Source organism: Tenrec ecaudatus, chromosome 3, assembly GCF_050624435.1.
Source record: "Tenrec ecaudatus isolate mTenEca1 chromosome 3, mTenEca1.hap1, whole genome shotgun sequence".
In the NCBI taxonomy this organism is placed as follows: domain Eukaryota; kingdom Metazoa; phylum Chordata; class Mammalia; order Afrosoricida; family Tenrecidae; genus Tenrec; species Tenrec ecaudatus.
Window position 1 is genome coordinate 51,091,135 of NC_134532.1, and position 16,499 is coordinate 51,107,633.

The window sequence follows — 16,499 nt, forward strand, 5'->3', positions numbered from 1 at the left end:
ATGATCCTTTTGCTCCATCACACCCCACTGGCACGTACCCCCCACCCCCTCAGCTAGCTTCCCAATTCAAAGACCCGGGAATCTCCCCTCAGGCGGCTGAGGGGAGATGCCCTAAGCGGTTCTAATTGGCTGGTGTTTCTGCTCTCTCGTTGTAGTCTATTTGTGTCTACCTATCTTTATGGTGACAATCCTGTGGTCTGGAAGTGCTATCCCTTTCAGTAACTCTTTTGCGCTGTTCTCTGCAGTGTGTGCTGCTTGGTCATCCTCCTCCTCCCAGCTGCCCCTCAATCCCCTCTCAGGTGCTGCTTATCTCCTCTTGCTGCTCTCATTGTCTTTCTTATTTGAAAGTTCATATCCCCTAGGAGGAGTCATCAGGCTGTAACCTGTTTGATAGGTGGGACTAGTGCTACAGTTTCCCACAGGGTCACGTTGACATAACATCTAACTGCCACAACAGCTAAAGGCAAACTGCTTGTGCTGCTCCTTTAAAACTGGAATTGAGAAAAACACATTTGCCCAATTAGTAGCTGCTATCAGATACTAGAAGAGATATTAATCTACTCAAGCAATAAAACCATTTCTGGGACAGCAGCTGCAATTGGAGTCACCACCTGGATAAGTTTCCAGGCACCCCCTGCCATTCTCAAAGATCCATCTGTTTTTTGCACTGACCAAATTGACAGGGACAGAAGAGGCATTTTCTGCCTGCAATTTGGGAATTAACAGAAGACCTTGTGAGAACAGGTTAGTAAGCAGGTCAACCTTGAAGCTAGGCCCTAATGGATGTCCTCACACAGCAGTGCTGCTGGAGATAAATCTGACAGCACACTGATCCAGAGACAAAAGCTGAGATTGCAATTTAAAGAGCCTCAAGGGTGGTCTAAATAACGAATTAGAAAGCTAATTGTACATCTGTGGAGTGGCAAACTCCTCCCCTTTAAAACTGTCTTTTAGAAACTAGGAGTCTTCCCCTAGACAATGAATGACCCTTCTTAATTTGTGAAAGGGGCCCCCACTACATTCCGGGAGCAAAGCATATTTTATCTATGCTTAAGGTATCCTTTTCACCATGCCAGAAGGACTCACATACTTTCTTTGGAAATGATTCTATCTATGCTTTAATAAAATTGTTGCCCAGCCTGTGTGATCACAAGGTGTAGATGGGATCAGAAAGTGTTAGGGAGCTAGAGGCAGAAACCTCTACCTCTACCTGCCAAGGCCTCCCTCCACCCTTACAGACTGTGGGAAGCTGCTCCAGGCTGGATGGCATGAATAAATTCAGGCAGTTGAGACGAAGCCAGTACTCTTGGGAGGACCTCAATCTAGGCCAGGTGAGCTTAATTGAGTCAATGGAGTCAACCAGTACTGTCAACCACGCCTCCCAGTGGAGGGCCCTGAAAAGTCAGAATTGGAAGGAGATGACAAGCAATTCTCCAGGTCTCCAGACCCCATATGCTAATTGCCATACATTCCTCACTACCCCTGTAAAAACCCTCGCCCCCAGCTGCTGAATGGGACTTCCCTGACCTGTCCGCCTAGGTCACGAAACCTCGGCAGGGAGCCGCCCTACTGCCCCACCTAATAAAGCTATTTCTGTTTCTGCTTTCCTTGTCCTGTCCGTTATGTCTGTCTTCCTCCCTGTACCTCAGTTTCACCTTTACACTTCTATCCTTTATAAAAATTCACTTGGATCACAAACCAGGCTTCGGTGTGAATTCATTCTCATGGGAAGCCAATGACCCAGGTATTTCCACCTGAGGAATCTAACAGTATCAGACATCAGGAGACCCCAAACCTTCATATGATGTGAATGAAGGGAGTCGGATGGAGACTCAAAGTCCATCTGTAGACAATTGGACATCCCTCACAGGAGGGACAAGTCAGCCAGAGTGCAGTACAGCAGCAACGAGACACACATTTCTTTAGTTCTTTAGTGCTTCCCGCACCCCACCCCACCCACCTATCATGACCCCACTTCTACTTTACAAATCCCAGTTCTAGCTTACAAATCTAGCTAGACCAGATGGTACAGATAAGAGCTCTTGTCACACGGGATCCAGGACAGATAAACACATCAGGAACAGTAATGGGAGTAGCAATACTATCAGCGTAGGCCACTTAGGGGGAATGTAGGGGGAGAAGGGGGAGAAACAGAGAATTGATTACAATGATGATGTAGACATAACCCCCACACCCTGAGGGGGACAAACAACAGCAATGTGGGTGAAGGGAGACAGAAGATGGTGTAAGATAGGAAAACGATAATAATTTATCAAGGGTCTTGAGGGTGGGAGGGTGGGTGAGGGAGGGAAAAAAGGAGCTGATATCAAGGGCTCAAGTAGAAAGAAAATGTTTTGAAAATGATGATGGCAACATATGTACAAATATGCTTGACTCCACTGATGTATGGATTGTTATAAAAGAGATGTAAGAGCCCCTAATAAAGTGATTAAAAACCCCCACACTAAAAACTGGCTTAACCGCTGCTGGTGCTTGTGTGTGTGTAAGCACAGCTTATACCTGGACCCTTACAAACCACATAGGTCTAGAGTTTGCTAGTCCCCCCATAGACAACAGCTCAGTTCGGAAGTAATGGTCTCCAGCCCTATATTCTTCAATTCCTTGATGGTGCAATCTTTGCACCCTGATCTTTGCAATCCCTCCAGGAAAACATAATTGCGTTGGCTTTACCATTTTCCTAAGTAGAGGTAGCTTTACTAGCTTCCACTCCTGCCCCTGCCATAGTAGTCCATGTTCTAGAGTCAGGTAGCCATATGGGGTACTGGCAGTCAGTGAGTCTGTCTATTCCATTTATGTGTTCTAGAACAGGGAAATTACTATAGGATAGGTTTGGGCTCATACTGGATCCCCTGTGAGATCAACCTGAGCTAAGACTCCATTATAACTTGACCTTTATATGCTCCTAGTCTGATTGTGGGACCTTAAAATTTAGGGTCACTTAGATTAATGTCAGTTTGGAGCCAATGTCCAGTAACCATCCCCAACGTCTGATTATTTCCTTTCTCCAATGAATTGTCACTTATAAAAGGCACAGTTTCCACTGGGCAGGCCTGGGAGAAAGGCTAACTATGCATTTTTTATTAGTGTAGTGGGTGCCTTCCTCAAAGGGACCTGGCTTCCCCGTAAATGAAGGGTTTGTGAACTGGCTCAATTTTGGGGAATTGATCGAGCATTTGCTACTCTATATCTGGCTATTTGAATTAGACTGCTATTCAACTGGCCTAGAATTTTTCAACTTGTACAGATCAATGATAGATTTGGTAGGTTTCTCATTTATTTCACTCCTAGGGACACTCTGCTTAGGTATCCAATGCCATACAAATCAGGCTATTCTGTTACTACTTTGACTCTGCTAACCATTTGGCAACCACACCCACCTTGTCTCTGTTAAATGCTACTGCTTACCGCCTACTACCATGGGACCCAATCAGCCATGTTATGTGCAAACGTCTTAATTAGGGTATTTTCCACTGTCAAAACTGGCTCAAAATAAAATATCAATCACAGCAGTCTTTAGAGATACTTATGATCCCTTCAGAAATGTGTTTCCCACTGAGAGAAAAGGTGTGTCCTCAGTGCATTCCATTTGTGAGTCTATGGGTCTGCCCTGAAACACGCCCATTCCCTTAATCCTCTAAAGTATACCAAGCTAGGTCTGGTACTTCAACTTAACTTGCTCTAAGCCACTGCAGAAGCTTTGCTTCAGTAAACCAAACAGATAAACTATTAGATTCTGTCCTAACGTCTGGTGCTGAAACACTGACTGAAGGATCAGTGCTTAGTTGGTCCACGTCAACACATTCAGACTGATGCAACCGTTCGCTCCTTGCATCATCATCTCACTCCCGCACACATTCCTCGGGTCTCTGCCTGTACATACTAGAAAATGCTAGCAGTCCTTTAAGAGGATAGCACAGCTCTTTCTGGATCAATATTTGGAGGTCACCTTTGGGATTACTGAGACAAGTTTAGAGGCAATGTCGAAGCAGGCATGAGTGTCGAAGGTGTTTCCCAGCAAGTGTCAGCATTATCTTGCAAGGCATCTGCTGCAGGGAATGCTCCAGATACAACTCCAGGTTCGCTATCAGCAGGGAAAGTTGGGCTAAGCTCAAGTGCAGGTGGAGGGGACAATGGCTTTACTAATGACGGATTAAACTCTTCAGATGTGAGTGGTAGTGTTGTTGGCTGAAGTAACTCAATGGCATGTCAAGGATCCATGTTCTGATATTTCTGAGAATAATCTTTCCGTGTGTCCCTATGATGGTTCGATTTTATATCAGTTTGATGCATCTGTGTGAAAGTATGGGTAGAGTTCAATCTCAATAAGGCCCTCTCCTTTGAGGAGGTGCCCTATTTAGAGAGATGCCATGGACAACTTTCCTTTCCTCTCCCTCCATCCTGCTTACCTTGATTCTGCATCTCTAGGATTCATGGCCGAGCCGGCCTGCTGATCATAGGAGCTGCAGTGCCCTGCCCTCTTCCTGCTGACCTTACATCCAGATGCTCTTGCCCCTACTGGCCTGTGATTTTCCCGATTCCTGCTTTGCCTTTGCTTCATTGGCTGGAAGCTGGGTGAGTCTAAAGGGGACTTCATCTAGCATCTGACCCATGGACTTGAGTTGAACTGGGCTGGGCTTCCTGATGTAAATTTATTTTTGCTATAAAGTTATTTGAGTGTAGTTTGATTTATTTCTCTAGAAAACTCAGCGTAGCACAGTCCTCTCCACCGTAACTTTCAGGTTCCCATTTAGTCCCAATCCATGCTCTCCTGTTAACATCAGAAATCATTCTAAGTAGAGGGTTCAGTTAGTGTTGTAATTCAGCCACTCTTTTTTTTTTTTAGATTTAGTACTTTTTAAAAAAACATTTTATTAGGGGTTCATACAACTCTTATCACAACCCATACATATACATACATCAATTGTATAAAGCACATCTATACATTATTTGCCCTAATCATTTTCAAAGCATTTGCTCTCCACTTAAGCCCTCTGCATCAGGTCCTCTTTTTTTCCCCCCTCCATCCCCGCTCCTCCCTCCCTCATGAGCCCTTGATAATTTATAGATTGTTATTTTGTCATATCTTGCCCTATCCAGAGTCTACCACCCCCCCCCTTCTCTGCCGTCCATCTCCCAGGGAGGAGGTCACATGTGGATCCTTGTAATCAGTTCCCCCTTTCCAACCCACTCACCCTCCACTCTCCCAGCATCGGCCCTCACACCCCTGGTCCTGAAGGTATCATCCACCCTGGATTCCCTGTGCCTCCAGCTCCCATATGCACCAGTGTACAACCTCTGCCCTATCCAGTCCTGCAAGGTAGAATTCGGATCATGGTAGGTGGCGGGAGGAAACATCCAGGATCTGGGGGAAAGCTGAGTTCTTCATCGGTACTACATCGCACCCTGACTGACCCATCTCCTCTCCTAAACCCCTCTATGAGGGGATCTCCAGTGGCCGACAAATGGGCTTTGGGTCTCCACTCTGCACTTCCCCCTTCATTCACTATGGTGTGTGTGTGTGTGTGTGTGTATATATATATATATATATTGCATGATGCCTTATACCTGGTCCCTTTGGCACCTCGTGATTGCACAGGCTGGTGTGCTTCTTCCATGTGGCCTTTATTGCTTCTGAGCTAGATGGCCGCTTGTTCACCTTCAAGCCTTTAAGACCCCAGACACTATCTCTTTCGATAGTCGGGCACCATCAGCTTTCTTCGCCACATTTGCTTATGCACCTGTTTGTCTTCGGTGATTGTATCATGGAGGTGTGCAGCCAATGATATGATTTTTTGTTCTTTGATATCTGTTCCCTTCGGGACCATGCAATCACACAGGCTGGTGTGTTCTTCCATGTGGGCTTTGTTGCTTCTGAGCTAGATGGCCGCTTGTATATCTTCAAGCCTTTAAGACCCCAGACACTATCTCTTTTGATAGCCGGGCACCATCAGCTTTCTTCACATTTACTTGTTCACCCGCTTTGGCTTCAGCAGTTGTGTCGGGAGGGTGAGCATCACAGAGTGCCAATTTAATAAAAGAAAGTATTCATGCATTGAGGGAGCGCTACTATCTACTTTTTTGCGACACTTCGCTGTAGTACCTTTATCTTCAGTGATCAATTCATGAAGGTGAGTACTGAGCAGGGCCATGATAATTCTTTTTAAGTGTGAGCCCCCAAACCATTCCTGAATCTATGCTTTTTAAAAAATTTGCTAACTTAGGAGTTAATACAAATGTCATATTATTCCATAGTTCAATCACATCAAACAGAATTGTAAAATTGCTGCCACAATCTGTCTCCACACATACATTTCCCTCCTAGACTACTTGACATCATCTCCCTCTTACTTCCCCCGACCCTCTTTATCCTTGCCCCCCCAAACTATTGTTATATTTTCTTTCTCAAAATCTCTGGGTCTCATTTACTAAAAAGCAGAAACAAATAACAGCTTCAAGAAAGTGACCCCCATGGTGCTGCACCCCTGAGACACACCTTAATATACCCAAGCACATGCAACACACAGTAGAGGGGCTGTCACAAGATTTCCAGAATAATAGATATCTTAACCCAGCATAAAGGGGGTTGATGTAACATGACCTTATTTGTCCACCAACCATCAGTACACCACTCTTGTTACAGCTGTTTTCTGCTTCCTCAGGCACCATGTATTTCCAGCTTAAGTCCTCATGTTACAAGTGTGTCTGAGGTAGAGTCTAGTTCACCCAGTGGGATTCCCATATGGGGCTCACTGATGTAGCCTCTGGAGCATGCATGCACCCCAAAGATCCAGGATTTGGTGTCCCAGCATTTTATGGCACCTGGTCTGCTTTCCTGGGATACCCCCCCCCAGATGCCCTACACCAGTTCTGCCCACCCATTGCATGCCACTGAAGACACCTCCCATTTATTGTTGCCAAGAGCATGCTCAGTCTTTTGTCCCCCACCTGGAGGTTAGCTCTCCCTCCCCTCCCTTCAACAGGCATGCACCTATGTACCCCCAAATTTGACCATTCCTCCGACGGGGCTACCTCCCTCTCTGGGAGACCTCACCACAGATCTAAATGGCTACTATTCAGCGAACAGCCACTACCCCCTCGCACCCTCCATTTGATCCCAGCTGTCGTGAGGTGACCTCCGGCCAAGTGACCTACACTATACTCACCAGGAGCAGATGATGTGTAGGTCATTGGCACTGGTCCAGCTCGTTAGCGGCCTGTCTGACCCCAGCCAGACGACTGCATGGCCTGCACGCTTGAGCTTGCGCCCCTTCTGCTGCTTGTTCCTGCTGCTCTGGACTCACACAGTGCTTGTCCTTTCGTGCTTCACTCGCTTCCCTCAGCATGTCTTCCAGAGCCCTCCACGCCTGAGGGGTCTCATTGCTGTTCTTCAGGCATGCGCAGTACTCATCATGTTTATGTACCAGAGGTTTTTTATCCATTGTTGGGAATGGAGGCCGCTTCTAGCAATTGTGAGCTGTGCTGTGATGAACATGGGGGAGCAAATGTCTGCTTATGATGTTTTTTATTTCTTTGGGGTATATGTTCAGTAATGGTATTGCTGGATCATATGGTAGTTCAGTTGCCATCTGTTCTAGGTATCGCCATACTGCCTTCCTGAGTGTCTGTACATATTTACAAGTCCACCAGCAGAGGATAAGAGTTCCTATCTCACCACACACTCTCCAACATTTGCTGTTCTCAGCTTTTTTACTTTAACTGGGCTACAGTTATGGGTGTTAGGTGGTATCTCATGGTTGCTTTGACTTGCATTTCCTAGATAGCTAATGACTGAGAGAACTTACTCATATGTTTATTAGTTATTCGCGTATCATCCTTTGTGAATCATCTGCTCCGGTCCTTTGCCCACTTTTTCATAGGGCTACTAGTTTGTTTTTCTTGCCACCTTGTAAATTCTGTAGATTTTAGTAATTAGTCCTTTGTTATGTCATTACTAAATATCTTTTCCCAGTCTATGGGTCTTTTTACTCTTTCAATGAAGTCTTTTAATGTATGCAAGTTTTTTATTTTTTAATATGTCCCACTATTTTGTTTTCTATGGATTGTGTCAGCTTTGTTATTTCTGATAGCCCATCTACTGCACTAGGGTTCCTAGTTTTGTCCCAGTTTTCTGATCCTGAGAGCTTTGGGTTTTACATTTAGGAATTTGATCCATCTTGAGTTGGTTTATGTGCATGGGTGAGGCAGTGGTCTTTTTTTGTTCTTCTGCAAGTGGATAGCCAGTATTTCCAATAGCATTTATTGAAGAGGTGTCTGCTTCCCATTTAATGTTTTTTAGGCCTTTGTCAACAATAAGTTCTCTGTCTGTGGAAGCTAGAGGGTAGACAGGTGTTATTTTTGTGAAGGGAAGACAATATAAAACAAGAGATTGGCAAAAAATATTGGAAATGACAAGACAATGGTAGATTTAACGAGTTATTTAATGTAAAACTGATGTCTACTCTATAAACCTTCACCTAATAACAATAGAAAATATTTTTAAAAACTTAAAAAAATTCTCTGTCTCTGAATTCTATTCTTTAATGACTATTTTAACACAGACACACACACGTTCTATTTTGTTACCATTAGACTCAGAGTTTAATGATAAAAATTACATTAAAACAGAACAGAAAAGTTGGTGAAGGGAGACGTCGGACAGTACAAAAAAAATAAAAGGAATTTTTTTAAATTAATTTTTTAACAATTTATTGGGGCTGATACAATTCTTTTCACAGTTCATACATATACATACATCAATTGTATAAAGCACATCTGTACAGTCTTTGCCCTAATCATTTTTTTCTCTTTTCTTCTTTTACATTTTATTAGGGACTCAAACAACTCTTACCACAATCCATACATATACATACATCAATTGTATAAAGCACATCCATACATTCCCTGCCCCAATCATTCTCAAGGCATTTGCTCTCCACTTAAGCCCCTTGCATCAGGTCCTCTTTTGAAATTTTTGTTTTTTAAAAAAGTGACTTAAATAAGAAAAACTGTGCATGAGCAGCCAGTAGTAACTATTGGTCTCTCTGCACTCGGAGGAAACAAGAGTGAAGTCAAAAGACATGTTGAATACAATTATTACAATAGAATGATGAACAACCCAAACATTAGTCTCTATAATCTTGAGCTTGGAAAACCTAAATGGTGCCTGACTACCGCTACCTATTACTCTGAACACAATCACATTAGAAGGTCCTCAATGGAATGGGGGAAAAATGTGGAACAGAACTCATGATCATAAAACAGACTGGGTTTACTGGTTGAATGGAGTCTAGTAGCATGCCCCAAGAATATAACCAATGTCCTCTAGGCGTGGAACTGAAATGACCTTTTTTAAAACCATCAACAGCTTAAAACCCAAAGGGCAGCATTTACCCAATGACAAAGTCCAGAGGGTTACTAAAGAAGGAGTGATGGTAAGAGAAAGCCCAGTGGGGAAGTAGGATGGCACATGGAAGGTATTGGAGTGGATGTGCAAAATCAATGTGTATTAATTTTTCGATGTAAAACTGATGAACTTCTCTGTAAACCTTCACTTAATTGGTAATAAGTATACTTCCCTTCCCCCACCCTAACAGTTTCAGAGTCTCAAATGTTTTCGTGTGTTGTATCTTCATTTTCATTTGACTCTAAATATTCACTGGTTGTTTGTATAATGGTTTAATTTCCATATAATTGTGTATTTCAGTTTCATTGTGTTACCAAATTCTGTTTACATTCAATTGTGATCAAGAAATATACTTTGTCGCAGTCTGCTCCAGCAAGGGGACAGCATGCCACCAGCTGTTGTCAGTTGTCCAGTTCCCTCTGTGTCCCATTAGCTTCCCCCAGGGCCGTCATCCTCCGAGCCTGGCGTGCCAGCGTGGGGTCTAGTCCCGCTCTCTTTCTCTTCCTCTCTCCTGCCCTGCCTCTGTGTGGGTGTGGCATGCTGGCTCCTCTCCCTAGCCTGTAGCTCTCTCTCTTCATGCATCCTTCCATGTGACCATGCTGTCCTCATGGTTTGGTGCTTCATAGTAGGGTCTACATGCACTCCAGGCTGGGAGAGGCAGCTCCTGGACAGTCTTGAAGGCCAGCGAAGAGACCCAGGATTTTTGTATAGTTCTTTTCTCTTTTTAAAAAATTTTTCTTATTGATTTACTATTTTTATTTTAAAAAATCATTTTGGGCTATGTCATAGTCGGTGTACCTACCTATATAGGATAGGTATGGGAGGCATGCGCATGCTTGAGGTGAGAGCATTGGGACCAACGGTTCCAGGGAGACCTGGGAGGTCAGAGTGGTGGAGGAAGGGGGTGCTGAGCAGGCTGCGCCATGGACAGGGGAACAACTGGGGTGTCAGAGCCAGTAATGAGGATATAGGGATCCAAGGTGGGGGTGGTGGTAATGTTGGAGCAACAGCAGACTAGCTAAGGGGGTTACCAAGAGGCAGAAATAAGGGGAAAGTGGCAGTGGGACAGGAGGAAGGTAAAAGGCAACAGAGGAAGGACCAAGGAAGCAAAGCAATGGATAGAGGTATAAACATAGTGGTGTGCATATGTAAATACATTAATCTACAAAAATAGAGGTATTGGCCCATGTACATATATTTATATGGCAATACCCTGAGGTAGGGGATGGACTTTGGGCATCCACTCATATCCTCCTTCAATTCAAGAACACTTTGTTCTATGGGGACCCAATGCCCATCTGTAGACAACTGGACATCCATTGCAGAGCGGTAGTGGGGAGATGAGTCACTCAGGCTTCAGTGTAGCAATAACGAAACTCACAACTTTCCTCTAGTTTTTAAACCCTTCCTCCCCCCAACTATCATGATCCCACTTCTACCTTGCAAACCTGGTTAGACCAGAGGATGCACAGCGGTACAGTTGGGATTTGGAAACAGGGAATCTAGGACAGATGAACCCCCTCAGGACCAACAGTGAGAGTGGTGATACCGGGAGGGAAGGAGGGGTAGAAAGGGGAAACCAATCACGGGGATCTATATATAACCTCCTCTCTGGGGAATGGGCAACAGGAAAGTGGGTGAAGGGAGACGCCTGGCAGTGTAAGATAAGATAAAATAATAATTTATAAATTATCAAGGGTTCATGAGGGAGAGGGGAGCGGGGAGGGAGAGGGAGAGAAAAAAGGAAAATGAGGAGCTTATTCCAGGAACCAAAGCGGAATGCGAAGTTTGAGAATGATGAGGGCAATGAATGTATAAGTGTGCTTTACACAATTGATGTATGTGTGGATTGTGATAAGAATTGCATGAGCCCCAATACATAAATTTTTTAAAAAAGAGAAAGTTTTGTTCTAACCAGTCAGCAGCATGAGATGTTTACCCTCCTGACACAATCACTGAAGACAAAATAGGTGCATAAACAAATGTGGTGAAGAGGGCAAATGGTGCCCGGTTATTAAAAGATATAGTGTCTGGGGTCTAAAAGGCTTGATGTCACACAAGCTGCCATTCAGCAGTGAAGCAACAAGTCCACATGGAAGAAGCACATCGCTGGTGCGATCATGAGGAGTCATAGGAACTGGGCATCAGCAGACACATAACAAATAAAAACGAGAGGGCTGGAGCAGAGATCCAAAGCTCATCTGTAGATAGTGGAACAATCTCCCCACAGAGGGACCACAGGGAAGGATGAGTCAACTTTCCTCTAGTTCTTAAATATTTCCTCCCCACCACTATCATGATCCCAATTCTATCTTAAAATCTGGCTAGACCAGAGGATGTACACGGGTACAGAAAGAAACACAGGGGATCCAGGACAGATGAACCCCTCAGGACTAGTGGTGAGAGTGGCGATAATTCAAGGGTGGAGGAAAGGTGGGATAGAATGGAGGAACCGATTACAAGGATCTACAATATAAGCCCCTCCCTGAGGAACAGGCAACAGAAAAGTGGGTGAAAGGAGATGTTGGACAGTGTAAGACATAACAAAATAATAGTAATTTATAAATTGTCAAGGGTTCATGAGGGAAGGGGGTGGGGAGGGAGGGGAAAAATGAGGAGCTGATACCAAGGCCTCAAGTAGAAAGAAAGTATTTTGAGAATGATGATGGAAATAAATGTACACATGTGCTTGACACAATGGGTGTAGATATGGATTGTGGTAAAATGATTAAAAAAGAGAGAAAGGAATATAGTCATTGTACAAAAAATAAGAAAAGAATATAAGCCAGGTGACATTCCACCATTTCCAGATCTAGCTCTTTCTTTTTTATTAAATCAGTTTTTGGGGGGCTCGTACAACTTAAAAAATAGTTTTATTGGGGGCTTGTATAACTCTTATCACAATCCACAAATATATCAATTTTCAAGCACATTTGTACATTTGTTCTCATCATTTTCCCTTTTGTGTTCAACTTTGAGTGACTTTCTAGTATCATTCCTTCACATTTCTCACGTTGGAGGACTGGCTTTAAGTTTTCTTGTATGGGAGTCTAATAGCTATGAACGCTCAGCTTTTATCTTGGAATACTTAACTTTTTTTTGAAGGACAATTTTTACAGTCCTTAATTTTTGAAGGACCGCTTTACAACTTGTACAGTGTGAGCATTTTTCATAAAACAAGTATGGATAGATATAATCATATTTATCATATGAGCAAGGGGAACACTGCGGAGCATGTTTGGGAACATGGCAGGGCTGAAAGAGACAGGTTTTGTGCTACATTTTATTCATTCCTAAACAGTGTTATATGAAAAAAGAAACTTTTAATTAAAAATATCTTTTGAAAGAAGGGCTTGGCTCCCCTCCTTGACCCCAGTGAAAAAGCCTATCACTCATACCTGGCCTGCCCTCAAAAGATCAGGTGATATTTTTACATCATTTACCACAATTCATATGCATTCTGATTCAACCCATTAATTGCAGCAATACCGTCAATGTACCATTTGAGTTCAGTTCCCGATCTGCAGGGGAAGAGTGCAAATCTTGGAGGTCCTGCCTATCTCTGTTCGATCAGTAAACCTGGCATCCTTTAGGCTTATGTTCTTAACTCCTCCCCCACTCTAGACAGAACCTTCTGTTGTGATCCTTTTCATAACACTTGGTCATGGTAGCTGGGTGCCGAACAATGTTTTCAATTTCTAGGTTGTGAAGACTGACGTTTTCCTGGTCCTTCAGTCTGGGCACTTAATTCGGAGACCTGGGTTTGCTGACCTGGGTTTGACCAGAGCCTGAGCTGAATGTCTTTGGGTTGAGGCTCATAGCAGAGTTGTATGCCACTTCGGGTGTTTATTAGCATACCTGAAACTCTGTAATGTGTCCTGTTAAACACCTACCCTGAGCATTTCTCTTGGCACTATAACTTATTGAGTTATTAAATTCTTTCATCACGCATTTTGTCTGTGAGTTTCTGTGTAGCCGTTGCAATGGATACATGCAAAAGTAAAAGAGTGGACACTAATCAAGACTATATAATGCATATATAATAAATGTACAAAGAGACCAGGAGACTTACTTACCATCTTTGGGATAGTGCGTGCCTTTAGGACGAGTAAAAGGTTGCAATCAATAGAATACGACCTTCACCTCTATCTAAAATATTTTATATCTTTTAAAAAGAAAAATTTCAAAATATTATATTAAATGTATCTAGTTGATGGGTATATGGGTTTTCTCCTAAAACTGTATTTTCTAATTATTTGAGATATTTTATAATTGAAGAACAAAGGACAAAATTGAAATATAGATATTTTTTAATTGAAAAACTGCAAATACAGTGACTCATTTCACATTACAGTAGTACATTCAGATAAACAAATGACCATCAATTTTGGTATAAAACGATATTTTTATCTTTTTTTAACATATAGTTCAATTCCCAGTGCAAAAACACTCCAATGAAAAAAAGATTCATGTACAAGATAAATACAAGCCTACAGGTGTAACCACAGTACCAATATTTACATGTGGTAAAGTGGTTCCAAACGAACAAGAGTCCTCTCCTTTATTGTCTAGAGGACACTCTGCTTACAGAGGGAAGCCCTTCTGGAAAGTCTGCACTCAGCAGCCATTGGGAAGTGTAACAGAGGACAGAGCTGAATAACCAGACAGTAAAGCTCTTAGGTTCAGGGTAATGGTTTCATGGGACATACCATTATTTGGCTTATTAACATGTTTGGTGCTTCTGTTCTACCTCCTCCTTCAGTTGTCAGGCACAGTTGGTGTCGATTCATGTGGAACAACAGAATCGAATAGAGTAGGTTTCTGGAATGCATGGCTAATTAGCTGCCTCCATAAACAATGCCCTCCTTTGTCACGAGTCCAAATGAACTGCATGGTGCCTGGCTACCACTGCTGAGCATTTTGATCAAAAGTTCAGAGAAGGATCCTGAACAAAATGGGGCAAAAATACAGACAAGAATAGGAAATTCTCATAATTCCCAACTTTCTTGAGCCATGGAGGGTGGCTGAACTCCTAAAACTATTGCCTTAAACCAGAAATGTACCATAATGTCTTCTTGAAACCAAGTAATAGTTTGGCTTAACTAGTAAAAAAAAAGTCTGCTTTGAGCTTGATGATCTTTTAACAACTATGTATGTGGAATAAAATGGAAAACAACTTGAAGTATTTGCCTGGGACTTTAAACAAAAAACAAAGCCAACCACACTGCCATGAAATCAATTCTGATTCACAATGACCTTACAGGACCGAGTAGACCTGCCCCTGTGCGTTTCTGAGACCGCAACTCTTCATGGGAGCAGACAGCCATGTCTTTCTCCCAAGTCTGTTGGATTTAAAGTGCTGCTTTTGTGGCTAGCAGCCCAGCGCTGTCATCACCATGCCACCTGGACTCCCCTGGAACTCTAAGGGGAGTGAATTTATGCTAACAGATGAGCAACAACTCAAAAAAGCTGAAAATGGCTACAGACCGGAGGAATATAATCCGTATCAGCAAACTGTATACATTAAAAACTGCTGAAGTGATGTATGTTTTGTTGTGTGTCTGCTTAAGAAAACATAAATGAAATTTAAAAGGAAAAATATGATAAAGCTGTCTAGAGCCCTACTTTACATTTTAATCTTTGAAGCCAAAGTCACTACGAATTGTAATTGACTCGATGGCAATGAGAGCTTAAGTCGAAAATGCAGTATTGGAACTGCATTATCTTAACCCACTTTCTCTGTCAGGCCTGACCAAGTGTTTCCATCATGTTTTCCCAGTGGTAAAATTGGGAGTTTTATAAAAATGTGCTCTTGTCCAACACGTGTATGTTCCCAGGATCTGGCACAGAGCAGATGCTGCTGGAACGAGCCAGACACCACAGTCGCCCTGTTTCTGAGGACCATGGCCAATAAGCTGCAAGTGATTAAGGCATCACAGTGGCTCAGGTTTTAAGATTTTCTTTTCAGAATGAATTCCAAGAAAGCAAGCAGTCTTTACACACAGAGGGATGCCGGAGAAATCTTACTGATTAATTTGTTGAGAGCTCTGAGTTTTTCTTCCAAGATGAGGCTGTTTTTCTCAGCTCCTCTTTGTTTCTCTTCAGTAACCTGGAGGGCTTTTAGCAGGTGTGCGTTCTCCACATAAAGCTCCTTGAGCAGCAAATTGGACTTCACGCTGTTTTCAAACTAGAGAGAGAAGAGAGCCACCCATTACTGTGAGTGCAGGGAAGGGGTACATGCTCCCGACCCTGTTCATTCCACGGTCGTTGAAATGATAACTTTAGGTTCTTAAGGATATAACAAAAATATTGCGTGTATGACACTTCTTGTTACCCTGAAGTGAGACCTCCAACTGAGGGTGTGATGAATTATGTACTGGAGAAAATTTAAGGGAAATTGTGGGAATCAGTTTAACCGGAAGACCCAAGAGTCACAAATCAACAGTTCTCAGAAAGGCTATTGTACGATACAATAATGAATTGCAAAGAATGACAACAATTTTTGGTTCTTTACTGCCCCTTGCCCTAGGAATCACTGTGGCCCTGACCCCCACTGCTGTTTCCTGGGTCTGAGCTTTCTGCCAAACCCATACGGTTTCACAGATGTGAATGACAGGAAACACTAGCAATGACCTCATTCAAAATACAAGGGCACAAGAATCCCAGCATGGGGTTCAGTCAACACCAAATTTCACTTGTAGAACATAGTCAGTAAGCGCCCACATGCCAGGTCTTGCTCTAGCAGTAGCGAAGCAGTGGTGAACGTAGTCTCTGGGCTGTGCACCACATATGCTAATGAGAACCAAACTTAGTATGCCATATGGGGGAAGTGTGAGAAAACCAAGCAAGGAGCAAGAGGGGGGCAGCTAGTTGGTTGAGGGAACTGTAACGACTAATGTAAACCTCAATTTGACTAGACTATGATTCTCATCAGTCTGACAGGTGCTTTTTCATAATGGAATCAACTTTCATTTTTGTGATCTGATATGAACAGCCAATCAGTTGAAAGGGAAATTGCCTCGGGAGTGTGGCCAGCTTCCTTTATCGAAGTGGAAGTTGTGGCAAAGTTTGCTCT

General features: G+C 43.1%; 1 protein-coding gene across 1 annotated transcript in view; it reads right to left on the bottom strand.

Moving 5' to 3' along the window:
• Positions 1-15,159: 15,159 nt before the first annotated feature.
• The window catches only part of LOC142442268 (ninein-like protein), a 102,279-nt gene continuing 100,939 nt past the window's right edge, over positions 15,160-16,499 (bottom strand). The window contains exon 4 of the mRNA XM_075543523.1: positions 15,160-15,611. Within this exon, the coding sequence (XP_075399638.1) occupies positions 15,420-15,611 (192 nt within the window). The 3' untranslated portion in view covers positions 15,160-15,419. The remainder of the gene's footprint in view (positions 15,612-16,499) is intronic.